Source organism: Hypanus sabinus, chromosome X2, assembly GCF_030144855.1.
Source record: "Hypanus sabinus isolate sHypSab1 chromosome X2, sHypSab1.hap1, whole genome shotgun sequence".
Taxonomy (NCBI): Eukaryota; Metazoa; Chordata; class Chondrichthyes; order Myliobatiformes; family Dasyatidae; genus Hypanus; species Hypanus sabinus.
In genome coordinates this window covers 14,543,028-14,570,756 of record NC_082739.1, presented here as the reverse complement: position 1 = coordinate 14,570,756, position 27,729 = coordinate 14,543,028, and the positions used below count along the sequence as shown (strand labels likewise).

The 27,729-nt window shown below is 41.0% G+C and overlaps 2 protein-coding genes across 4 annotated transcripts in view; both read left to right on the top strand.

Moving 5' to 3' along the window:
- The window catches only part of tbcelb (tubulin folding cofactor E-like b), a 59,664-nt gene extending 40,276 nt beyond the window's left edge, over positions 1–19,388 (top strand). For 2 of the 3 annotated variants that reach the window (XM_059957055.1, XM_059957056.1), the window contains one exon: positions 15,457–19,388. In XM_059957055.1, the coding sequence (XP_059813038.1) occupies positions 15,457–15,781 (325 nt within the window). In that variant the 3' untranslated portion in view covers positions 15,782–19,388. Of the gene's footprint in view, positions 1–13,215; positions 13,509–15,456 lie in introns of those variants that run through there. The other variant, XM_059957057.1, reaches the window with a different exon arrangement.
- A 5,452-nt stretch (positions 19,389–24,840) lies between these two features.
- tecta (tectorin alpha) overlaps positions 24,841–27,729 on the top strand; it is a 65,569-nt gene continuing 62,680 nt past the window's right edge. Inside the window, exon 1 of the mRNA XM_059957058.1 lies at positions 24,841–24,868. The gene's annotated coding sequence lies outside the window, so the exon portion shown is untranslated. The remainder of the gene's footprint in view (positions 24,869–27,729) is intronic.

The following is a 27,729-nucleotide window of genomic DNA, read 5'->3' as shown; positions in this document are numbered from 1 at the left end:
ATCCTACCATCCCTGCCTTACTAAAGTTTTTCATGTTTCCTTCTGTTTACTGCACCCCTAAAATTGTTACATCCTGATGCATTGTCCTGAAATGTTGGACAATCAGGATATAATATCTTTACTTTTAACTACCTTGTCAATTACCCCCCTTCTGCTTTTGGTTTCACTTCCTCGATGATGTGAAGAACTTGTGCTTTTGACTCAAAGTTTGAGATTGCTGTTATATTTTCCTAAGTACTAATACCAGCTTCTCTTGAGTCCCTCACAACCTCTGCAGCTTTCGCTTATGACCTTAATCTGCTACACACCCTGTTATTTTTCCATACTGACACTCAGCCATTGTTAGTGACAATCTCCCCTTAAGATTCTGCTCTTTTGATGGCTCTCCTCTTATACCCACTGTGCTGGAGGAAAAAGTAATTGTCAACAACCAGCTATTTCTGACTTTCCTTTCATGTGTAACTCTTCTTTCATCTCTAAAATCTGTCTACTTGCTTTTCAGCATCAAGGTCTTTTTCTCCAGAACCCTTTCATGTCGGCTTGCTTCTCACTTTCCTTCTTGCAGCACTGTGACAACACTGGTAATAGTCTGAAACAGTGTGCTGTGAGCTTGAGATTGAGCTCTTTAATCCAATTTTCAGATGGCTTAATTTCCATTCCCCTTTCACCACATTTCCTTGATGGCTTATCCCAGTGAAACTGGATCATCTTAACCATTCCTGCAGCTTAACTAACTGACAGTAGATCTTAGCTTTTAGTTCCACCATCTCTGTGAGCTGGTACATCCAGAAACTGCATGTTTACCTGCAGTTCAAGTATATCGCTATTACATGTATACAGCTAAGTGAAGTATAGTTCCTCTGGGGCCAAGGTGCAAAACACAGCACATACAATTATGATTCAGCACATAGTCATAAAGTAATAGCATGTCCCTGAGTGTCATGGCCTGTAGATTGGCAGGTGGACATAAAGTGCAAGGTGCATGTTTATGTGTAACAGTATAGTGTGACTAGCACTATTATAAGACAAGCAGTGGTATAAATATGTGTTGAATCTGCTTCCTTTGTCTTTTCAAGCATTGGATTCCAGATTACAGTAACTCTCAGCTTACATTTTCTCTAATATTGTTTCTGCCCTTTTACAATTTATCTAAAATCTTTGTTCTTTGGAACTGACCCTTCTGGGGATACTTGAACAGATTGGGAGAATGGGCAAAGAAGTGGCAGATGGAATATAGTGTAGGGAAGTGTCTGGTCAGGCTGCAACATAGCGTCCTAACCCTTGTATTCAGTGCCTCCACCAATGAAGACAAGCATGCCATACACTTTCGCCACTTTGTGTACTTGTGTTGCCACTTTCAGGGGTCCTTGCACTGGTACCTCTATATGGTGTCTCTATACATCTACACTACATGGGACTCTGCCTTTCACTGTAATGCCTGAACTTAACTTGAGAAAATGCATCACTTTACGCTTCTGAGTTAAATTCCATCTGTTATTCCTTTGCTCCCTTTCCCAGTTTGAATACTATATTTCTTCTGATCTAATTGAAAGCATGCTCCATATACCCAGGTTTAACTTTTTGCTATGTATCAAAAGGAACAGCCCAATCAAGAATCTTCATGCGGAGAACTGCATGCAGATATTTCTAACAATCTATATAGTCAACAAACTTTCCCCCTTACATTAAATGCCTCCAGTTAAATTTGGTAATCATGACCTTAACAGAAACTGTGTTTTTCTTTAATTCACCTTTGACTTTCCACTTCCTTATCTACATCCAGCCCATGAGTGGCGATGTCCTCTTCACAGAGGTTGGGTAGTGAGTTAGAGGGGTCTGCACGTGATGAAACTCCCAGTGTTTGTCAGCAGTAACAGATAACAATGGCAAGACAGCTCAAGAGGGGCAAAGCCTTTCTGAGGATGACAGAAATGCAGGCTTCATGGAGAAGGAAACTGCTTTCCTCTCTCTTAGATGGATATACGGGAAGTGCCAAGGAGCTTAAGAAGCATGGCTACGTACAGTATGTAGAAGAGTCTGCTTCTACCCTTAGTGGTGTCATTTTGGTTGGCATCAGCTGAGTGTGATTGCTCCAGGAAAGCAGCAGTCTGCCCCTCAGAACTAGTCTATTAAATGAATAAATTTGGTACATTTGCTCATTCAATAACATATCTGAGAGCTACTTTGAAGTGATGTGGTTAATACAGTTGGAAACTATGCTTTGAAAGACTCAGCTCAAGGACTTCTGGGTCAATTATAAACATTTCCAGTGGCAGCAAGTGCGATGTGCATCTGGTAGCATTATCCTACACTTGAATTCTCCAATTAAATATGCATATCTAGACTTGAGTGACACCACAGATGTTTACTAAACTCAAAACTAATGAGAGACATGATGTATGCTGTACCAATCCAGTCTTTTTTTTACTTTACTGGGAAGTACAGTGAGTAACAAGCTGATACTAATTATTAATCTGACAGTAAGGGAGCATCTTTCAAGCAACAAGAATCTGACCAAATTAGAACAGATCAAACACTTAACCAAAGTTAAAATTAACTTTGAAGGAATGTAGAAGCTGAAAATGTTAACCTGCTTGAAATTTAAATAGGTGAACAAATTTTATTTTGCTGCTTACCTCATATTGGAGCCTGAATGATGCAGATGGGAAGTAACAAAATAATGTTGTTCAGGTTCCAATCATTGCAGAACTGCTGTATAACTTGAGAATAGCTGGACTTTGTATTGAGTAACGTATCTCTCAACAATTTCTAAGTATCCTTAAAATGAAGAAAATAAAGCCTTTAATAAGAGATCTCCAGTTTTATTGTTTCTTTTTTATGGTGCAGATTATGCCCGATCCTTTAATAAAGTCTGCACCTCATTACTTGCTTTGTCATTGTGTAGAATTGCACTGTAATTGGTTGAAGTAATGTATCCTGACATTTGCAGCTACTGGCTATTTGTAAGCTGCACAAAGAAACGATTCATTGTAAAATACCAATGTCATCATCTTCTGACTGACATTTAACCTTGCAATGTGACTTACAATTTATCTTTGGCGTTGCTTGTAAATGTATGTTAATTAGGCTGCAGTGGTTTGAAGGGTGACTGGCTTCGAAGTGAAAGCTGCTTTATTAAACATTTGATGTTCGATAGCTATAGGTGTGAGTCTTATTTTTCAGTGGAATGAGAATGTTTCAAGATTCAAGTTTATTTGTCACATGTACATTGAAACAGACGGTGAAAAGGATGTGCAGGGGGCAGCCTGCAAGTATCGCCACACATTCCAGCGCCAATATAGCATGACCGCAATGCTTAGCAAAACAACACAAAACTCAAAACGAACACAACAAGCAACAAAACAGCAAAATAAGCCCTGTTCCTCCTCCCACACACATGTGCATAGTTCTCTCACCCCAAGACAGTCATATTCTTCAGCCTTCAGCGGACACAGATTTTGACACAGACACGCAGACATTGGGCCTTTGACTACTCCAGTGGACTTGCAGGGATTTGCAGACTCTGTGCTCCAGCCAACAGACCTCGACTTCCAATTTGACTCTTAGGCCTCGATCCTTGTTATCAACCACAGGACCCACCTGGAACTCAAGACTCATCAATGATAGGACCCCAAATACTCTGCCTCGGTACTCTAGTCTCACTGATTCGCGAACCCAGTTGAGTAATCCTGAGTTCTGAGAGAGCTAACAGAAGAGTGACTGAAACTTAAAGTTATTTGTTAAGGAAAGTAATCAGGACCTGAATATTGAATTAAAAAGTAACATAAGTAGGTCAACTTTTAAGACAGAATATATTATTAATGGTAAGACTCTTGGCAGTGTGAAGGATCTGCAATATCTTGGGGTCCATGTCCATAGGACACTCAAAGCTGCTGTGCAGGTTGACAGTGTGGTTAAGAAGGCATATGGTGTGTTGGCCTTTATCAACCATGGGATTGAGTTCAAGAGGCATGAGGTAATGCTGCAACTATACAAGAGCTTAGTTTGTACCCCACTTGGAGTACTGTGTTCAGTTCTGGTCACTTCATTACAGGAAAGTTGTGGACTAAAGAGAGAGTGCAGGGGAGATTTACAAGGATACTGACTGGATTGGACAGCGTGGCTTATGAGAATAGGTTGAGTGAACTCGGCCTTTTCTCCTTGGAGCGATTGAGGATGAGAGGTGACCTGATAGAGGTGTATAAGATAATGAGAGATATTGATCGTGTGGATAGCCAGAGGCTTTTTTCTCCCATGGCTAAAATGGCTAACACAAGGGGGTATAATAGGTACAAGGGGGGATGTCAGAGGTAAGTTTGCCTCACAGAGAGTGATGGGTGAGTTGAATACACTACCAGCAAAGCTGGTAGATGTGGATGCAATAGGGTCTTTTAAGAGACTCTTAAATAGGTACGTGGAGCTTAGAAAACTAGAGGGCTATGCGGTAGGGAAATTTTAGGCGGTTTCTAGAGAAGGTTACATGGTCGGCACAACACTGTGGGCCGAAGGGCCTGTAATGTGCTATAGATTTTTTGTTTCTATAATACAAAGTTACCTTTGGCCATGGTATGTGTCGTGTCTTGATAAACAGTACGGAAGAAGCCACTTTTGTGATTACAACTGTGTAACATCTATCTGTTATGCATAAGTATTTTTCATTTCCTTACCATTTCCATGTACCATTTTAGTGTTATTTTCCATTTAGTTATTCAGTGCTGTTCTAACCTCTATAGATCTGCTTCTGTATTAAAGTGGTGAAAGATTCAATGTCCCAAAAACCTAGTGAAATATTAACATTATCAGTTAAAGGATGGGACATTTAGAGCGATAGAGATGTTTAGCATGGACGTGGACCCTTTGACCCAACCTCTCCATACCAACCGGGTTGCATTTGTCCCATATCCCTCTACCTTTCCTACCCATGGACCTTCCCAATCTCTTTCAAATATTGTAATTATACTCAGCCCTACGACTTCCTCTTGCATCTCATTCCTTATATGTACCACCCTGTGTGGAAAAACGTGCCCCTCAGGTCCCCTTTAAATCTCCAACTTTAAACCTGTACACTGTAGTTTTGCACTTGCCTACTCTGGAATAAAAAGAATGGTACCTCCTGTACCTAATAAAGTGGCCACTGAGTACATATTTGTGGTCTTTTGCTGCTGTAGTCCATCCACTTCATGGTTCAACATGTTGTACATTCAGAGTTGCAGTTCTGCACACCTCTGTTGTAGCGTGTGGTTATTTGAGTTACTGTCATCTTGAACCAGTCTGGCCATTCTTCTCTGACCTCTCTCACTTAAAAGGCATCTTCATCCACAGAACTGCCACTCATGAGATGTGTTTTTTTTTTGTTTTTCGCACCATTCTCTGTAACCTCTGTTGTGCATGAAAATCCAGGAGATCAGCAGTTTCTGAGATACTCAAACCACCCCGTCTGGCACCAGCAATCATTCCATGGTCAAAGTCACTTCCTCATTTCTTCTTCATTCTGGTGTTTGGTCAGAACAACAACCGAACCTCTTGACCATGTCTGCATGCTTTTATGCATTGAGTTTCTGCCACGTGATTGGCTATTTAGACATTTGCATTTACACGCAGGTGTACCTATTAAATTTTCCACTGAATGTAAACCTTATCTCTGGCCCTCATGATTTTATACTCCAGAGAAAGCATTCTTTCCTTATACCTCAAGCCCTCCATTCTCAGCAACATTCTTGTGATTTTTTTTTCCAACTTAATCTCATCTATCTACAGCAACCACAGTGGCACACAGCACTTAAGGTACAGCCTCACTATTGTCCTTTACATGACATCTCAACTGTTGTTCTCAGTGCCCTATATGATGAAAACAAGCATGCCATCTCCCCTTCTCACCACTCTATCTAATGGTGTTTCCACTGGGAACTAAATGCTTGTATGCCTGGGTCTCTCTATTGTATAATTTTGTCTAGGGCCGTGCCATTCACTGTATGTTCTGTTTTAACTTCCCAAAATGTATCATTTTGCATTTGTCTGCATACCACTAATTTTGGTGTTATCTGCAAACTTAACTGATCATCTCACCAAATTTCTTACCCATGTCATTAATAACAGTCAGCAGGACCCAGCAGTCTCTGAGCCACAACACTGGTCACAGGCCACCAAACTGAAAACACAACCCTTGACTACCAGCCTCTGCTTCCTACTACCGAATCAATTTTATATCCAATTCACTAGATCACCTCAGATTTCATGTGTTCTAACCTTCTTGTCAGCCTACCACATGACACATTATCAAAGGCAAAAACTGTGCTAAAGTCCAGGGAACGGGGGGGGGGGGGGGGGGACACCTCTTTTTCCCTTATTAGGGAGAGCATGAGCCTGTGTTATGTCGAATTACCGGGTGAATGAGAAGTGAATGACTACAAGTCTGATGCTTTGCTGCTGCCTATGCGGGAGGGAGGGGAGCCTGGGGGTTGGGGGTTTGGGGGTTCTAACATTTAACTGTCATTCATTTGTTGGGGCACTCTTCTGTTTTCATGGATGGTTACAAAGTAAAAGAATTTCAGGATGTATATTGTATACATTTCTCTGACATTAAATGTACCTGTGAAACCTTTGAAGTCCACGTAGAGAATGTCTGTCACCCTGCCCTTATCAATCCTCTTGTGAATAGTGAATCAAATTTAAGAGGCACGATTTCCCATGTGCAAAGTCATGGTGATGAACCCTAATACATTTAAATATCTAAGTGCAGATAGATCCTGTCTTTCAGTATCCCCATAATAACTTTGCCATCTCTAGCCAGGGTATTATTACCCTTGTGGTTCAGATGCAACCCTTTTCTCTTCTACAAGTGAATCCTGCCCCAGAAGAGATTCCAGTAGTCTAAGAATCTGAATCCTGTCCTCATGCTTCATCTCTTCAGCCACACATTCATCTGCCCTCTCCTCCTATTCTTAACTTCACTAGCTCATGGCATTGGGAATAGTCCAGAGATTACAATCCTTGACGTCCTGTTTTTTTAATTTTCTATATTCACTCTGCAGAATCTCAGCCCCTTTTCTACCTCTGTCATTAGTACCAATGTATATTGACCTTTGGGTGCTCACCCTGCCCCTTAAGAGTGTTTCACAACCACTTGAAGACATTCTTGATCCCAGCACCTGGGAGAAGACACACCATCCTGGAGTCTTATGTATGGCCAAAGAATCTCCTATCTGTCAAGTTTCCAATACTAGAGCACTCCTTGTCTCCATACTTCCCTTCTATGTGTTAGAACCAGTTGATGTGCTACAGACCTGGCTAATACCCTTCTCCAGTTATTCCCCCAACAGCATCCAAAATGATAACAGTTGTTGCTGAGGTGAATGGCTGCGGGGGAATCCTGCATTCCTCACCCATCTCCTTTCCCTTTCCTGATAGTCACCCAATTACCTGCTGCCTACATTTTTAGGATTCTGCTTAACCATATCTTTCAATGATATCTCATGTCCCCTTTATTCCCTCCCTATTTCCTCAACTGTACTCCCACATCATTTTTCATCCATTCACTTTTATCGAATCTGTTTTTCCTGTCCTCTGTAATGTTTGTGCTGTGTGACATTTTTATGAAGAATCTGAAGTCAAGTGACTTCTGACTTCTGCACTGCAAAGACTACAGAAATCTTTGTCTCAACAACCATTCCAGCAATTCTCCTCCAAACCACAGATAAAACCAGTTTAGCTCTAGTACTTTATCATCCTTCCAGTAAAAGTCCTGTCCCTCGCTGATGAGGTTTTATCCCCAAGCAGTCTTGCAGCATTTAATCTTAAAATAAATTAATTTTCTAGAATTCCATTTCCTTTTCAAGCAGGGGTTCCCCACCTTTTTTATGCCATGGACCCGTATCATTAACCAAGGGGTCCATGGATCCCAGGTTTGGAACCCCTGTTTTAGAGATCTATGTAGCTACATCTGTAGATCCATTCCTTTTCCCTGCAAGAATTTTACCATTTGTGGGTGTATTTCTTTTCACCTTTTTCCTAGCACCGAAAAAATAATATAGTATTTCTGGATCAGTTCCACCTGAAACTTAGCTCAGCAGTCTTTCATCCTTCCATAGTTTGCAATGCCTTATAACTTGTAATCACAATCCAACATCTAATATCTTTCCAAATGAGTTCCTGAATGATAGTTGGCACTCATTTTGCCAACCTAATAGTACTCTTTGCTTTTGCATTTGTTTATTATTTCCTTTCTTATTCATCAGCATCTCCACTTACTCCACTTATTGTATTTAGGGACAATCTGGCACTAGAGGTGTAGATTTTCCTATTTCTATCTCCAGTGTAAATCAGCTTTCAGTTCCACTTTGCCTTTGTGGTCAGACCTGTTCAAGTTCATTTCAAGTGGTGCACTCAAACTAGAGATGTCACTGGTCTGGCTGGTAGAGGAGCAGTGCTTTGCAGACTTTTATGGAGCTTAGTGTATCTTTGTGTATATCCTGAACAAAAAAAAGTGTACAGGTTTTCCCCGCTATTCAAAGGTAGAGCGTTCCTATGAAATGGTCCATAAGCCTGAATGTCGTAAAGTGAAGAAGCAATTACCATTTATTTATATGGCAAAAATTTGTGAGCATTCGCAGACCCAAAAAATAACCTACCAAATCATGCCAAATAACACATAAAACCTAAAATAACAGTAACATATTGTAAAAGCAGGAATGATCTGATAAATACACAGCCTATAATAAAGTAGGAGTACTTTTCTGCAATTATTGCAGCACTGTCCACCAAAGCAAAAATCTCATGCAAGCACTCGTAGCAAAAACACTGGGTGCATGCGCTCGTGGCAAAAACACTCGGCATAAGCGCTCACAGCAAAAACACTTGGCGCAAGCAGTCTCGGCAGCGCTCGTGGCAAAAACACTCGGCGCAAGCGCTCGTGGCAAAAACACTCAGTGCAAGCGCTTGCGGCAAAAACACTCGGCGCTAGCACTCGTGGCAAAAAGACTCGGCATAAGCGCTCGCAGCAAAAACACTCGGCGCAAGCGGTCTCGGCAGCGCTCGTGGCAAAAATACTCGGCGCAAGCGCTCGCGGCAAAAACACTCGGTGCAAGTGCTCGCAGCAAAAACACTCGGTGCAAGCACTCATGGCAAAAACACTCGGCGCAAGCACCCTTGGCAGCGCTCGTGGCAAAAACACTGGGCGCAAGCGCTCACAGCAAAAACGCTCAGCACAAGTGCTCTCAGCAGCACTCGCGGCAAAATCACTCGGCGCAAGCGCTCTCAGCAGCACTCATGGTAAAAACGCTTGGTACAAAGGCTCTTGGCAGAAACATATGGCGCAAGTGCTCTCGACAGAGGCACTCTTTCCAATAACCTTTAAGCAATGAAGCTGTCAAATCGTACCAAATAACACATAAAAATACACAGCCTATATAAAGTAGAAATAATGTACGTCCAGTGTAGTTTCACTTACCGGAATTGGGAAGACAGTGAGCACACTGATGATGGTGTGTTAGGCTGAGTCGCCAGAGGTTAGGGTGGTGGGAGACTGAGGTGTCATGTCATGGTCATCTTTTTTAAAAAAATTTTTTTATTAGTTTTTCAAAACATTTTACAAATTAAAAACCCCAAATCCCAATGAGGAACATTAAAACAGTGCAAAATTAAACATACAATAACAATATGCTACAAAGGAAGAGAATTTAGCAAAAAAAAAGCACCTAAATTAAAGACAAGTAAGCTTAGAGTCCTCCCCAAGCCCCACAACACAAAAAAAAACAACAGCAACTCCAGACCAACCACAGCACAATATAGAGTCTAAGTCAGGACAGCCAAACTCCCAGACTGTGAATACACTCAGCAACAGAGGGTAATAATGCCTTCTACCAGAAAAAAAAGGAGCTGAAAGCAAGGGACCGAAAAGAAAAAAAAAACCCTAGTCAAGAGGAAGGTTATGAAAGTCCTCGATAAAAGGTCCCCAGACCTTATGGAACTTTAGATCCGAATTGAGAACTGAATAATGAATTTTTTCGAGGTCCAAACAGGCCATGATGTCGTTAAGCCATTGAGCATGAGTGGGCGGGGCAACATCTCTCCATCTGAGGAGGATCAAGCATCTAGCCAGGAGAGAGGCAAAGGATAATATTCGGCATTTGTTCGGACCCAGACATAAATCTGTCTCGCCCCAAAAACCGAACAGAGCAATTAAGGGGTTTGGTTCTAGGTGCTGATTCTGAATACACGATAACGTAGTGAAGACATCTTTCCAGAATTTCTCCAAGCTAGGACAGAACCAGTACATATGGATGAGAGAGGCCGCGCCCCTCTTGCATTTATCACAGAGCGGACTAACGCTAGGGTAGAATCGAGATAGTTTAGATTTAGACAAATGGGCTCTATGAACAATGTCATGGTCATCTGTTTCCATCAGGGCAGGCAGGTCACCTTCTGTGTCTGCCTGCCTTGATGTTGAAGATCGAGTTTTGTCATCTGCTTGGCTGATGTGGATGGCTTGGAAAATGACAGTATGCTTGACTGCTTAGCCTCACGCATTTTTCTATCATACAGTTCTTTGTAAGCACTCAAACCATCCTGCAAATATGCCCTAAACCTACATACCCTTTCAAAATTAAAGTCATATTTTTCTGCAGTCTTTGCAGCATTGTCAATCGCAGCGAAAATCTCAAGCAATTGCTTCACGTTCAGTTCCTGGATGACTTCACTTTCAGGCCGTTCGCTACTACGTTCGGTTTCAATTGTCATCCTTTCCTCTTCATCAGCTCTTCATCTGTCAGTTCTTGATCATGGGATGCCAAAACCTTCAACATCATCTTCGTCAACTTTCACAAACCCTTAGCCAAACTCACTATGTCCTTACTTCATTCATCGTGATCGAAATGCTTTATTAGTCTAGTTTTACGTAAAGTGTAACATACTTACGCACTCTTTTAGGCCTTTCCAATACCTTAGAACTCATCTTGCTAACGGATGCACAAAATAAATCGACATAAAGCACGGATGCTCACAGGCACGTGTTTCAGCAATGCCGGCTAGAATGCAGTTCCGGGCGAGGAGCTTGGCTGCTCGGCGCGCGCGCTGCCTTTTTTCGTAACAGTGAAAATACCTTCTGTTAGCGAAAACAGGTAACTAATGTAGGTCTTTCATAACAGCGAGGTGTTGTAAAGCAAGTGTTCAAAAAACAGGGGACACCTGTATTGTTTTGCTTAATGTGCTAATTCTTAGATTATCTGCTCTTGCACAGTAAAGGATCTTGAAGTTAACTCATCTACTGAAGCAATCTACTAAATCTGAGGCTCTCTTCTGTAAAGATTCAATATTATTTGTCATGTGTACATCAAAACATACAGTGGAATGCATTTTTTGTGTTAACAACCAACACTCTCAAGGGCGTGCTGGGGCAGCCTGCAAGTATCACCACACATTTCAGCGCCAACATTGCATGTCCACAATGCTCAGCACAACAAGGATCAAAACAACAGCAAATCAAAATCAAGTCTGTTCTGAAAAGATAATTTTAATGAACTTGTCGCAGTCCAATCAATGGAAATGCCTCTGTTTCAATTGCCTTAACTTGACTGATCATATATACCCACAGATAGCATGAATCCTTTTTGAACCTCATGACATAGATATTTAAGGGAGGTCATCATATAAGATGGTCATTCATCAGAACACAGGTGGGGGAGGCATAAGATAGTTAATTCACAAGCTTATTGCAATCATGAAAGCAGTTGAATTATTTATATTAGTGAATGGCTCAGTTATGAGGAGCCACAAGCAAAATTCCAAAAGCAGAAGTAAAAGGTAATAGCATTGTAGGATGCTAACAAGTCTGGTTTGCAAAATATCAGTACGAATCAGTTTGGCATAAAATTGGTTCACTTTCTGAAGAGAAAAGGTTGAGGCATGCAGTGTGTCAGTGGGCAACCTCTCTAACAAAATATTTATTCTTCTGAATAGCAAGGTTATGTTTTTGCCAAAAACTAATTATGCCCTGATCCCTGCTGAAAGAAAACTCATCATTTGCCTCCTGTGTTTTTTTTTGTATGAAACAATGGGAAAAGGCCAAGATAGTGCTGGAGCCCGGTTCATTAGTCAGTAGTAATACATTTGTGTTGATTGTCAAGCTCTTTATTTCCACTGGTAAGGAAATCTCATTCTGTATTTCACACACTGCCTTATTAGTTAGATGGTATTGATCACTAAGCACAGTACAAAATATAATTTAAACATACTTTTTAAGTTTTGATATTGATAGACTGTTTATTCCTTGCTATGATCCAGGGTTTCTTGTTGCTCAAGATCTAGATCATGTTTTATATGATTCAATTGTTATTTTAAACTCTGAAGTATTTTTATGTCCTCATTGAATCAGTCTCTTAAAGTGTACTTTCAGAATCTTTATGCATGTGTAAGTGAAATCATTGCGCATATGGGGATTTTGGTGTAGAGCGAGCAGGCTGGGAAAGTGGCTGTCAGCCAAGTGACAAAGTGGATTTGATTAACAGAATTGGAAAGAATTCCTTGCTTAAGGTATCATTTCGGCTTCTGATTATCTCCATTTTAAGTTTGGAAGAATGCTCATATTGTCCAAAACTGCAAATGGTTCTGACTGGGAGCAACTCTGTTAGTGAAGTGCTTTTGGAGTGAAAGTGGAGCCGGTCAAGTTCAGATCTCCAGAGACACTTTCAGGTGCTGGAATGTCCCTTTCAAACAACAGCTTTCTGTTCCACATTGTATGAGCCCACCTCTCCCATGATCTGCTCATATTGCCTTATTTGTTGATAGGGACAGCTCCAAATTCTCCAGGGACAGTGCTTCATTCTCACACTTGCTCTTTATAACACACGGGAAATAATCAACTTTTGAGCTGTTGTCTGGTCAATTACAAACTTATTACTAAAATGATACTCCTTTCATAATCAACAAATCAATTTGTTTTTGCATTGAACTACTCTTGTTAGATTTTTCTGAGGTTTTGAGTCCTTTTCTAGCTGAGTTTAATAAGGCTCTCAAGAAGTCATTGGTATGATTGCTAGTGTAGGGCCTTTTGGGCTAATTCTCAACAGTGAAGAGCTCAGGTGCTGCACACAATGCTGTTTTCTGAGGAACCTGTGCAGCCATTTTATACTGATTTTGAATTGTATAGAATCTGCTCCTTTTAAAATTCCAAATTTCAATCTTAGCGTGAATTTATTCTTAACTGGATTTGCTTTACTTTAGTTCAGATTCCAAGACATCGTCCCTTGTCCATCAATCCCTGCTGGAAGAGAAGAGATGCTCTAATCCACTCGGTCAACATGTGTGAAAGGGTTCTTGTTCTCCTTTCCTTTCCATTCCTGCTGAAGGGTCTTGGCCAGAAAGGTCGACAATTTGTTCCTCTCCATAGACGCTGCCTGACCTGCTGAGTTTCTCCAGCATTTTGTGTGTGTTACAGTTGACTTGTGTGTTGTAATATCATTATCATTTTACTCTTTTTTTTTCTTTATTTCTAAAATAAAATTGTTTATCCACAACTTCAGTGTTTCAGGCCAAATGGCATCATTGTGTAGTGTCAAAAGACTTTCTCCTAAGGTTAATGCAACTTTCTAAAATTTGGATATTTAAAGCTAATGCATGTTTTTGATGAGATCAGATTAGTGCTGCCATTCTTTTAAATTCTTTACATTCTTTGATGAAACCTGTTTTAAATTGTACCTTAGTTTGAAGTCTCCGTGTGATCCATGTTTATGTACCAACTCTTGTTATTGTATTTAGTTAGCATTTACAATTTCTACACTTTTACCTAACTCACACTTCACTGCTATTATCATTCTATGTTCCTTTCAAGCATTATAGCTGGTACTTTCAAGTTTAGGTAACAGCAGGAAAGAAATGGTGTTCTTTACCATTCCTTGAAGGGCAAACCTTTTCATTGTCCACCAATTCAGAATATCTGTTCTCCCAATCTAATGCTGCCTGTTGTTGTCAGAAAAACTTCAAGTTCTAGTTAAAAGTCTGATGTGTGGAGTTCAATCATATGTACATAAGACCTCTCTTTATGCACTGCACCAGTAATTCCCAGAATAGTGGACATGTAATTTTGAAAAAAGAAATAGATTTGCAAGAATTCATATAAAAGCAAATTGCTGTGATGCTGAAGCACAAAATGATGGGAGTCCACATTAGGACACAATGCATTGAAGAAAGCACTTCAGCTTAAACCAAAAGAGGTTTGAATACTAAAAGAAGTTTCAAACTTTAAGTGACAGACTGAAGAGCAAAATCCTGAGTATCAAGTTATCTGATTACTCTCGGCAATTGCATTATATGTGCATGGATATAATGTGACATTTATTTGCATAGATGAAATGATGTCTAGAAGAGATGAGTTCAAATTCTTGGGATAATGAACTGATCTGAGGTTGGATGAGCCTGTCACAAGTCCTGTGAGGATTTGCAAGCAGGTGAGACAGCAAAAGAAACATGCAGAAAGTGAAAGGAAAAGTATTCAGGATAAAAAAAAATTAGAACGATAAGCTGATTTCTGGTATATTATTTGAATACATGTGTATTGATGACTTTCTATGGAGTGCAATAAAGTGTATAACTTTGTCTTTCATTTTACAAATACATGACAGAATTGTAAATTTACATTGACTCCACAAAAAAGAATGAAATTTTGCTCATGTTTTATCTCCAAATGAGCTATTCAACTCATCCTGTTGTGCCCTTTTCTAAAAGCGGGGGGAAAAGTGTAGAAACTGGAAATCTAGGGGGATGGAGATAAAAATACAGAAAATATTGGAAATACTTAGCAGGTCAGGCAGCATTAGTGGTGAGGAAAACATGGTTAATGTTTGTCTCAATAGCCATTCATGAGAACCAGGAAAGATTAACTTGGTTTGAGCCGTAGAGCAGCACTTGTGACTGGGCTGTGTTAGCATGGAGATGAAGAGAAACTGAATGGTAGAAGTGGTATTGATACCAGCACCAGCTGAATGAGTATGGTCAATTGAAGATCATCTGAAGGATCTGGAAACGATGACTGAGAACAGTAGAGAGCAAGGCAGTATTTTGGAAATATGAGATATGAACTGGACACTGATGGACTAAGAAATTGCTTGTCAGCCAGCAACTGTGGAGAGAACAGTGTTAACGTTGTCTGTACACTGAAACAAAACTAGATTTGATCACTTTGCAACCATTTAGTCTGCAAAGATTATCATGAGCTTCCAGCTACTATTTTCAGTTCTCTGCCCCTCTCTGATCTCTGCCTTTGGTCTCTTACATTGGATATTGCTAGATCAGTGTAAGGTCCATGAAGTGTTACACTTCACAACCTTCAGGATTTTAGCATTGTATTCAACCATTTTAAGCTGAGCAGCCTGTAACATTACCTTAGTTTTCATCTCTCCTGGTTAGCACTAGTATTTGGGCTAGATCTAACCATCTGATTATAATGGTTGTCCATTTATGTTCCAGATATCACGAGCTGGTAACACAATATGGTGTATTGGAACCATTGGCTGTGGTTGACCTCCGACCCCAGAGTCGTGCTAAGGTAGAAGTTCACTTTGAGGGTAAAGTTGAAGTGATGAGCATTCGTCTTGATCAGACTGTGGCTGATCTGAAGAAACAACTTCGGAATGTCGTGCAATTGTCAACCAATAATATGCGCTTGTATTACATTGACCAAGACATGGTAAAAACCTTCGGACCAGAAGAAATGAAATACAGCACACGTGCCCTTCACTCATTTAGCATTCGAGATGGAGATGAGATTCATGTAGAACCAAAAACAAAATAGTCTTGTGAATTTACTAACAATCTTTACACTTTTTACACAAATATTTTGTTTGCTAATGAAGGTGTTGCTGGGTTACAGTATGTTTTCACAATTGTAACTGTAAAAGGGTTAGTGATCCATGTATAGGTACCGATTAATGCTGAAACTAGTTCACAAAAAAGATCAAAGTTCCTGCCAGGGATGGAGGAAAGTTTCTATGATGGACATCAGATAAATCTGTTTGAGGCAATCCAGTAATTACAGAGGGTGAGATCGCCATCAGTCTTTGGTCATTAGAGGCGTGGTGTAATGTGATTATTGAATATGATGGTGTAAAGTATCACTAATTACTGTGCACTATTAAATGAAAGCAAACATTGAGTGAGGTAACACAAATCTGGAGTTAGAGCCTTTATGTAATTGTTTAATTACCAATCTTTCAAGGTTTTAAGAACGTAAGTCACCAATGTCACGCAATATGATTTATTGTGAACAGAAAGCTGGGATTATGTTCAAAGTACAAACAGTTCTTGCTCGTAGTCAGCACTGGATAGTACCATGCCATAGTTTCAGTTCCATCACTCACCCTCTTGCCATCAAAAAGAGACAATAGTATACTTAAAACAGTTTTTTAAAACAATCCACAGCATGTACTTCAGCAGCAACTTTCAAAGGGGAAATGGGTATATACTTAAAAAGGGAGAAAAAAAAACAGGCTAGTGGAAAAAGGACAGAGAAGTGGGATGAATTGGATTGCTCTTCAAGGAGCTGGTCCAGTATGGTAATTTTAAATGTCCTCCACAGTTTGATAGTTTTAATATTGCAAAGACAGCATTATGATTTTTGAAGTAATGACAAATCATTTTAGCAGAATCCTTTTCTTAGCATTACAATATCTGGTTCAGTCCTCTTTGTGGTGTTTATATGTCATAGGCAATGAGCACTAAACTGCATAGTCAGCACGTTGAATTTAGCTCTACACTTTGAATGTTGTTGCACACTGGCTACAGACTCCATATGCACTATCACAGCACTTTAACAGTTGTATATGTGCAGTATGTGGCTTTTGCATTCCATTCAGTGAGCTGACTCTGCAGTCTACACGCCCACATATATGAAATGGGTGTGGATGTATATTTATGACATTACTAACGCAGGCAGAAATGTATCAAAATATATGAAAGATGAGAATACCTTGAGTATTGTCTCATTGTTATTTTCAACCAGGAGATGTTAAGTATTTGTAACATGTTTTGTGTTTCTTTACTACATTCTATGTTTGATTTTGTGCACACGTTTAATGTATTGATCACAGAACTAAATTATTTTGTTTTTTTTAATCCTGTTGAGTTTAATGATTTTTGCTGTGCACCTGTAATCTAATTATCTGTGTGTAATTGCTGTGTGAACAATCCCTTCTCAGGGTTCATTTTCCTCTCCGGCTTTATAATGCATTGCTTGTCTCCTTTGAGAAGATATTAATGCATTGATACTTCCATGCAAGTATTTGACAAAAGTGTTCAATTTAATCTATTGTTTGCTGCACTGGAAGGAATTGATTTGCGTTTTGGATTAAGGCTTATGTAGAGCCAACTCAAGATGTGGCCTAAGCAAGTGTTAACACAAAAAGGGACTTGTCTTCTAAGTAAGTAAGCTGAGTATTGTTAGTATATAGCAATTTGCTGCATTCAAAGACTAACTTGAGGTGTGTAATAACTAGTTGCCTGCAGTATGCAAGAAACTCGCCCCAAGTCTAGTTTCATACTGTTGAATCTGCATATATTGAATTATATCTGTACTTTACATTCTGTAGCCAAGATGATTTATTTGTTATTCTATATTAATAATGTGTGAAATTGGGCACTGAGTTTATTTGATTATGACATTATTCTCTGAATGATGTTTGCAATTATTACATGTTAGATATTATTTAATATGGGATGCTGATGGTGAATTGACCTGTGAACTCAGATTGCTTTTGTATGTCATTTCTAAATGTTGAGGATTTCTGCTGTGGTGCAAGGGTAGTGTTGGTGAGGAAAGTCTAAATCTCAATCTAAGAAATGTCCAACAAGTTGTAGATGTCAGTGACAGTCTCCACTCATATAGAGGTAGTAACTGACTTGTTTCCCCCCCCCCCCCCACCCCCACCATTATGGTATTTTATTTCTCAGCAAAGCGAAGGAAGCTACCTGGATTTTGAAGATCAGTTTCCTGGTGATATATAGACTCATCACAATTTTGCTACAGGAGATAATCCATGCAGAGTATGCACAGACACAATGTGAGATAGCCGCTGTGGCCTCTGCAGAAGTGGGGCTACTGAATGGCCTTACACCATCCGTCCAGGTAAAGCTCAATGATCTGTGTGGCTGGCAGAATGGTAATGTAGCTGTCAGCCATCTTCTCAAGAGCAAGTAAAAATGAGCTATAAGTGTCAGCCTTGGAAACAATACAAACAACCAGGGAATGGATTTTTAAAATGATGGATAAGGGTGTGTCCATCATTGTTCTTATTGCCATTCTATGAAAGGAAATGTAATTTCAAGACTAGAATATAAAAGCAAGGATGGAATGTTGAGGCTTTATAAGGCATTGGTCAGACCGCACAGAGTATTGTGCTGCATTGGAAAGGGTCCAGAGGAGGTTCACAAAAATGATTCCAGGAATGAATGGCTTAATGTATGGGGTGCATTTGATGGCTCTTGGCCTGTACCCACTGGCGTTTAGAAGATTGACGGGGGATCTCATTGAAACCTATCAATATTGAAAGGCCTGAATTAGAGTAGATATAGAGAAGATGTTTCCTATAGTGGTGGGGGGGGGGGGGGGGGGTGCGCGTGTCTAGGACCAGATGGCACAGCCTCAGAATAAAAGGACATCCATTTAGAACAGAGATGAAGGAATTTCTTTAGCCAGAGAGTGGTAAATCTGGTATTTATTACCACAGACAGCTGTGGAGGCCAAGCAATTGAGTATATTTAAGCAGAGGTTGATAAGCTCTTGATTCATCAAGGCATCAAAGATTAGGGGGAAGAAGGCAGGAGAATGTGATTGAGAGGGACAGTAAATTCGCCATAGTGGAATGGCACAGCAGGTTTGATGGGCCAAGTGGCCTAATTCTGCTGCTATGGTAATTCTGAGGGCTGAACTATTTTTCGTATTACTGTTAAAAAATAATAATTTGATTATTTTAAAATTTGGTCCCACTTAGATGGTACTCTTTCAAAGTTGGGTTCCCTGATTTTGAGGGGTTAGTAACAGCCATACCACATGCGCCTTTTAGTAATGTATCTATTGCTCTGCCTCTTAAGATGCCTTTATTGCTACTTTCTTGCTGCCCCTCTTCAGTGATCCCAGTATTTTGTGTTACCATCTGATCTCATATTAGAACCTGCATGTTGATCAATCATGTTGATTTGTTCTGTGTATGATATATTAATCTAAAGCTTCCCCTTAATGAATCAAGCTCTGCATTACTGAGTCAACCTCAACTGTACTGCATGTAAATTTTTATTTTAGTAAAGCAGTTAGCATAAATATTATTGACTGAAAAAATATAGGGAATATTTTAAGTACTGTAAAGCTTAATGAATTATCATGACCAATAAAATGCTCAGTTTCAATACCAAAAATTGTAAGTGATCATTTCTACGTTAGTTTTGTGGTTATATACACCGTTTATCTCAGTGTAGATCCAGTCATTACATTTCTACTGCTGATGGAGAAAATATAGCGCGTTCACTCATAGACCTCTATCCAAAATTACTCCTTGCTGAATTAGTTAGAACCTGCCAGATTATTTGCAGGCACTTAGGACTGACAAATACTGAACTTATGAGTGCCCCTTCCTGCAGTGTGCAACAGCTAACAAACTCCAAAATGTAACTGTCAGTCAAGTGTTACTGAACTGTTCTGTGCCACATTTTGGTGCCAGAAATTTTGTTCCCATTTAGGAAGTATGAGCCAGTGCTGTGATCAGGTTTGATAAGCATCAAATCCAGTTCTTGCATATGCTTATAATTCTTAACTCTCGACCTAAACAATAAATCTAGCACAGTCTCCATGTGTTTATTACTATTTGAAAGCCAGTTGATAAGAGGTTTGAATCCTAGTGTGCCGATCTGATTTCCTATTACAGCACGCTGACAATGCAGAGAAACACTACAATTTGCGAACATAATTTCATTCCCTATTGGAGGCACAGAAACTGGGAGAAGAATTATACCAGTCATGCATTTTTTGTTGTTTTAATTATTTTGTTCTTTTCAGTCGCCATTCAAAGTCAGAGAAGAGCATTTACCACAGCAAATGGCCACCTCACTATGGCTGAAGTAGAGAAGAGCTTTTCACTTAGATTCTGGGTAAGAAATGCAATATCGTCATTAAGCTAAGGAATTCGCGGACAACACACTCAAACGGTGGAATGTGGACGACTGGATGAAACAATTGAGAATACCTTGGGTTGTGCATGGCCAAAGGCTCTTTGCGATTCCTGCCGATCACAGTCTTATGATCCGTTCTGTTGCCATCTCCTGCTATAGCTGAGTAGAAATCACGGAGGCCATAAGGAAGAATATGAGTAGGGGGCTGACGGCTGGACTGGGTGAGGATGCAGGGAGATTGGGTATGTGGATTTGGTTGAACGGATGGTGACTGGGAACTTCGGCATGATTGGAGAGGTAAAGGCTACGCCACTGGATGGAATTCCATTTCAATCCATTTTCTGCCTGTAATCTGAAAACAGCCTTTAAACCTCAAAGTTTTTGGCACAACTTCAACAGCTGCGTCTTTGGGGGTTCGAGGAATAGGGATAAGAGGAGGCTTGTATGAAACAGGAAGTCTGATGTAAGCCAATTGGGGTGAATAACTTATGTTGGTGCGGACCAAAGGGAAAAAAGAGTAAGCAAGACTGGATTAATCACAGACCAAGATGGGAATGCAAATTATATTTTGTGAACACAGATTTTCTTAGGACGACAGTCCATACTTTGGACTGTGGTCAGAAATATGGACTTTGGCTATACTTTTTGCCTTTACCTTCTGATAAGTTATCGGAATGGTCACATTTATTTTCACAGTTTATCATTGTTGAATTTGAACCACGTCCATCTGAAGTATCGGTAGAACCACAACCGTCAAAAAAGTTTGAATTAGCGAGTTTTTGTTTTCTTTAATACTAACAGCAACAAATCACATTTCACCAATAAGTCGCCCTTTGCAATGGTGCAATCATGAGAAAGAAATTTCATGATTGAATAGTGGGAAGTTTGTCTCCTTTTGACATTGAGGTGATTGTCCATGAAGTGTGGATACACCTCTCCACTTAAAATTGGGTTCCTGCCAGAGCCCTCTCACGCCGTTTCCCTAAATGGTGCTCTGTCCACTGGACGTCTTTAACAGGTGTACGTTTAGATACTTACTTTAAGTCCAGTATTGGGGGAAAAAAAAGAGAAAATGCAATTAAATCCAAAGAACTGCAATAATCTGAACTTCATCTTTGCTCAAACACGACACGGTCAACGTGCAAATCCGCTGATTGTTTCCATTCAATCAGCAATTTATTCATTGCAATCAGTTAATGGGTGATTCATAGTTCTTGCTCTAAATGAAGGTAGCCCAATGAGAGGGGTTTGCTTAACCAGACATACCAGTTTTAAGAAATGATTGGCTTTAAAAATAGAATGAGAGTTCATACAAAGATTGGGGTTAGAGTGGGCAGAGACCCCTTATACGTTGTTGCTGCAGGGACAATTGGCTGATTAAAAGGGATCGAATTTAGTGCTGAAACCAAAATAATTACACAGAGCCGTTTGGGACAAGAGGCGGAACAACTTTCCACCAATATATTCAGTATCGTCTATGGGGCTGAATTTAAGTAAAAGTTTATTATCTGGCATAAACTTTTATACCAGGGAACATATATACACAGGGAAGAAGCGAGTGCTGTAGTAGTCTGGAGGACTGACTTCTACGTTGCTGAGCTCTGGTCTTCTGCTTGCTCTGGATCTTTTCTTTGCTAACTGCCGACGGGACATCAACGGTCTCGACTTCACTCCTCTCCAATCCTAACCTCACTCCTTCCGAACGCATTGCTCTCCACACTCTCCGCGCTAATCCTAACCTCACCATCAAACCCGCAGATAAAAGGGGTAGTCTGTGGTTGTCTGGTGGACCGACCTCCACCTTGCTGAGGCCAGGTGACAAATGTCAGAGACCTCCTCTTTCTTACCCCTCACACAGGACCCCACTAAGCAGCACCAGGTCATTGTCTCCCACACCATCACCGACTTTATTAACTCTGGGAATCTCCCATCCACTGCCACCAATCTCATAGTTCCCTCACACCGCGCCTCCCGTTTCCACCTCCTAGCCAAGATCCACAAACCTGCCTGCCCAGGTAGACCCATTGTTTCAGCTTGTTCCTGCCCCACTGAATTTACATCTGCAAACTTCGACTCAGTTTTATTCCAAACCCCACTCGCCTCCGGCTCAGCCCTTCCCAGCTACATCCGTGACACTTCACACTTCTCAATGATTTCAAGTTCCCAGGCACCCATCATCTTATTTTCACAATGGATGTCCAGTTCCTATACAACTCCATCCCCCCACAAGGAAGGCCTCAAAGCTGTCCGTTTCTTTCTGGACACCAGCATATAATTCTCCGTATCTTCCGAGATCCCAACACCAAGCACATCTTCCACCCCCCCCCCCCACGCTTTCTGCTTTCCGCAGCGACCACTCCCTATCTTGTCCATTCGTCCCTCCCCACTGATCTCCTTCCTAGCACTTATCCTTTTTAGCGGAACAAGTTCTACACCTGCCCCTACACCTCCTCCCTCACTACTACTCAGGGCCCCAAGCACACCTTCCAGGTGAGGCGACGTTTCACCTGTGAGTCTGTTGGGGTCATCTACTGCGTCTGGCGCTCCCGGTGTGGTCTCCTCTACTTTCGTTGAGACCCGACTAGATTGGGAGACCCCTTCGTCGAGCCAGAAAAAGCGGGATCTCCCAGGGTCCACCCATTTTTATTCTACTTTCCATTCCCATTCCAACATGTCAATCCATGGCCTCCTCTACTGTCGCGATGAGGTTGGAGGAGCAACACCTCATATTCCATCTGGGTAGCCTCTAACCTGATGGCCTGAACATCGATCTCTCTAACTTCCGGTAATGCCCCCCCCCCATTCCTGTTTCCCCCTCTCACCTTATCTCCTTACCTGCCCATCACCTCCCTCTTCTTTCTTCCATGGCCTTACGTTCTCATCAGCCTTATCAGATTCCTCCTTCTCCAGTCCTGTTCTCTTCCACCAATCAACTCCTACTACTTTGTATTTCTTCCTCCTCCTTCCCACCTTCTTACTCTCTCTCCTCACCTTTTGTTTTCTCCGGTCCTGATGATGGGTCTCGGCCCGAAACATCGACTGTACGTTTTTCCATAGATGCTGTCTGGTGTGTGTTGCTTATATACACGGGTAAATTAGCTTTTTGCAGCAGCAGCACAGTACATTATAAAACATGGCATACATTAACCTAAACTTAACATAATTTATATACGTATAACTTGCACGATCAAATAAATAGAAGGGCACCGTTGCAATTTGAGAGAGCGGTGTGGGGGGGGGGGTGGGTGAGAAATAACAGTCTGATATAGCGTTAGGATATTTCAGGTCGATTCAAGAACGCGTTGCAGCGGTTCTTTTCGACAAACTTTCAGACAGAAATGAAAGTGATATTTTTACCAGAAGCCGACAGCAAGATATTATCACCCACGTGAAATGAAGTACAGCAGAAATGCAATCGAGCATCTTCTTCAGAGCAGGTGGTCTGAGTAATTATATGGTCAGAATTACCTGAACCGAAGTTCCTCAGAAGAACTGGCGTTCTTACGCGTTCTTTGGGCGTGGTTACTCCAAAATGGTCAGAAGCAACAGGACTGCAATTGAAACTATTTTAGAATTGATTTGTTTACCCTTTATTACAATAAGATTAGAACGGATAGCTTCTGCCGCGAGCAGAAATATTGATGGTGGGTTTGCAACGTGTAGTGAAATTCCCAAATGGAAAATGATTCTTTTCAGCACCACTGGAGTTATTAGGAATCCGCAGGGTTGGAACTGGGAAGGACATAGATCGCACTTGGCACATGGATTGAATGGAGTTAGGAGGACGAGTGGAGGTAGAGAGATGAAGGCTGATGGTAATGGGTGGTGATGGGATGGGGACTGCAGCTCCCCCGGGCTGTGCTGCTGAGGTTTATGGGCATGTTACCGTTCTGGTGAAGAGGAGGTTGGTTCTAAAGCATCCTGCACAACCCGGACAACAAGCAATCTGCTACAGAACAGTCCCAATATAGGTTTTCCAATAGAAAAAAATCCTTTCCTTCCACTGCTGCTGTCTGACCCATTGAGTTCCTCCAGCATGTTGTTTGTTGCTCCAGATTCCACTATCTGCCATCTCATGGTCTTTGTTGGTTCTGCAGTGTCATGTATCACTAGATTAGAGCCTGGACTGCTGCAATCTTGGACACCACGAATGCATAATTTAGGCTGTGGGGAATGGTTGTTTATGAACGGATTTGCAAAGAGAAAGAATGTTGTATGTGTGCTAAGGTATCCGTCCTGATGCACAATTGTAAAGATTCTCTTTCCTGGCAGTGGAAATTTTATCTCCCTTAGATTGAAGTCTTCTGTTGTGAATCTTCTCTCCACCTGGGAATTATTTCACCCTTATCACCAATTTTTCAATCAAGATGGAATTTGCGCGACCAATTTCTGACAGCAGGGATGCAAATTACGAAACCAGACCCAAGACTGAGGTAAAAAAAAAGGGAATGCCTTTGTGCGCAGAAAACTTTGAACGAGGCCCGGGAGCTCGCATTACAACCCGGACCCCCATACAAACCTGGCTGGGAGTCACCAGCACCGTCAGTTGGCAAACTGAAAGGAGGCTTTTCATTTCAGCTCTTTGCCTTCGGGCTTCAGGGTTTTATTAGGCAATCTGGAATAATTAGCTAAATGATCCGATTTTAAACTCCGTTCCAGTTTCACCCTGTGCCACTGCAACGGCTAATCCTGGCTGCAGGATATGCGCTCCGGTTGAGATCAGGTATGTTCCTTTATCCTTAAACTTCCACGCTGCTAATTAAACGTAGCTTGCGAAGATCGAGAGGTACTGAGACAAGCCGCCTTTCGACTGCAAACCGGCGTTGTACATTAAATATCTAGCAATATTGGATAAATTAAATTTGGTCGTTAAGATAGTTTCCAATCTCTTTTATCATAGTTCCACTTCAGAAGATCTCTTGTCAGTCACCGGCGTTCAAGACCCAAAAAATAGTTATCAGACCTGGGAAGAGTTCATGTGTCCTCGTCCTGGTGAGATGCTCGAAATCTCCGTTTCGGGTCTCAGTTTGGACAAGTATGGCTTGATTAGAGAAAGCCAGCGTGAATATGTAAAGCCGAACTTCCTTGATAAGAGTTCTTGATGAAGTAACAGGCAGCGCTGACCAGGCAAAAGCAGCTGGTGTGAATGGACTTGGTAAAGTGCCATGTAAGGGCTTGTCATCAAGACCAAAGACTGGAATAAAAGCAGAATGTGGCAGGATGGATAGAAAACTAGCAGGAAGGAGTCTAGAGAGAAAGGATGCATCTTAGAAATCCATAGTGGAGATATAGAACATACAGTTTATATCACGGTTACTACTATTAAATATACAGTATATTAACTTGGACTTGAATTCTCACAAGTGCACTTGGCTTCAATGTGGTCAGAAATAAGGCAGGTGAAATTTCGATTTGGGAAGTATTATGTTTTCTTAACAAGAATGGGAAAATGCAATTGTAGAAGGAATACAAGAATGGAGATCTGAGCGATATCTGCACGGCTTGTTGAATGTAGTAGAGCAGGCTGAGAAATTCGTTTTTAAAGTGCATAGAATCTGAGGTTTTATGAATAGAGGCTTGGAATTTTTTTACAAGGAAATGAAGATGACCTTTACTAAGACTAGTCGAATCACACCAGGAATATCATTTCCTGTTCTGAGTGCCACATTGTAAGAAAGATGCAAAGGCTGTGGAGAAGCTGCAGAAAATATTTGCTAAAATTAATGTTGGGACAAGGGACTCATTATTTATTGATTGATTTATTGAGATACAGGGCAGAATAGGCCCTTCCAGCCCTCCAAGCTGCACCCAGCAATCCCCCAATTGAACCCTAGCCTAACCATGGGACAATTTACAATGACCAATTAACCTACCAACTAGTAGGTCTTTGGACTGTGGGAGGAAACCTGAGCACCCAGCCAGGAGAACATACAAACTCATTACAGGCAGCAGCGGGAATTGAACCCAGGTCACTGGTGCTGTAAAGCATTGTGCTAACCAGTACACTACCATGTCAGCCCAAGCAAATAACACAGGCACAATAAAGAGGAATGAACTAATCCATATACCACTAACCATAGACTGTCAAAGATGGGGCCGTCCTCCTTGAACATTGCAAGCAGATCCAGTAATGGTATTTAAAACTATGAAGGATATAGACAGTGGACAGAGAAAAAATCTTCCCCATGATAGAGGGATCAAGAATCAGGAGACAAAAAGGTAATTGGTAAAAGAATAGTGTTCACAAGTGAGCAACATAGAGTGTTTAGAGTCTGGAATGTACTGCCAAGGACTGATTCCACTGCAGGGTTGGAAGGGGAATGCGTAAATATGAAGAAAGACTTTGTTAGAAAGACTGGACAACTTATCCTTGTATCGAGATGGTATGGATTCAATACACCAAATGACCTCTGTCTAAGCTGTAGGCATTCTGTGATTCTACAGTACTATTCATGGTCTGTAATCACTCATCCTCCATAACCCAGACACAATAAAGAGAAGTTAACTAATCCATGAATTAGTACCAGTTATATAGGATAAGGTAGTCCAAGTACCCCCATCCTAATCAAGACAGGAGCGATTGTCCATATGACCCAGGGGTTCCCAACCTTTTTTATGCCATGGACATTAATCAAAGTGTCCGTAGATCCCAGGATGGGAACCCCTGAAATATCCCAGTTCCAATGAATTGTACTGAGATACTCCAAATGCCTAAATCCCACTGAAGAAGACTGAGATGACTGAAACATTCAAGTGCTGCTGATCCACAGTGAGATTATCCATATATCCCTGTGTAAGTAAACAGCAGTGAGATGGTCCGTACACCTCAGTTGCAGTGAACAGGAGTGAGATAGTCCACTAATTGCAGTCCCAGTGAACATAAGCAAGATGGTCCTTGTACCTTAGACCTAGTGATCTGCAATCAGATAGTCTATGTGTCCCCAACTCAGAAAATAAGATTAATCTAGTCTATGTATCTCAATCACAGTTTCGGTGTATGATGTCACTGAATCATTGTAGATCAATTAGCACAAACTGTTTAATAATAGGGTATTCAATGTATGCTCTAAACTGTTGAGCAATAGGAGGTGGCTAGTTACTGTGTCGAGGTACAGTGGTATGCAAAAGTTTGGACACCCCCTGGTCAAAATTTCTGTTACTGTGAATAGCTAAGCGAGTAAAAGATGACCTGATTTCCAAAAGGCATAAAGTTAAAATTGACACATTTCTTTAATATTTTAAGCAAAATTACTTTTTTTATTTCCATCTTTTACAGTTTCAAAATAACAAAAAAGGAAAAGGGCCCAAAGCAAAAGTTTGGGCACCCTGCATGGTCAGTACTTAGTAACATCCCCTTTGGCAAGTATCACAGCTTGTAAACACTTTCTGTAGCCAGCTAAGAGTCCTTCAATTCTTGTTTGGGGGATTTCCGCCCATTCTTCCTTGCAAAAGGCTTCTAGTTCTGTGAGATTCTTGGGCGGCCTTGCATGTACTGCTCTTTTGAGGTCTATCCACAGATTTTCGATGATGTTTAGGTCGGGGGACTGTGAGGGCCCTGGGAAAACCTTCAGCTTGTGCCTCTTG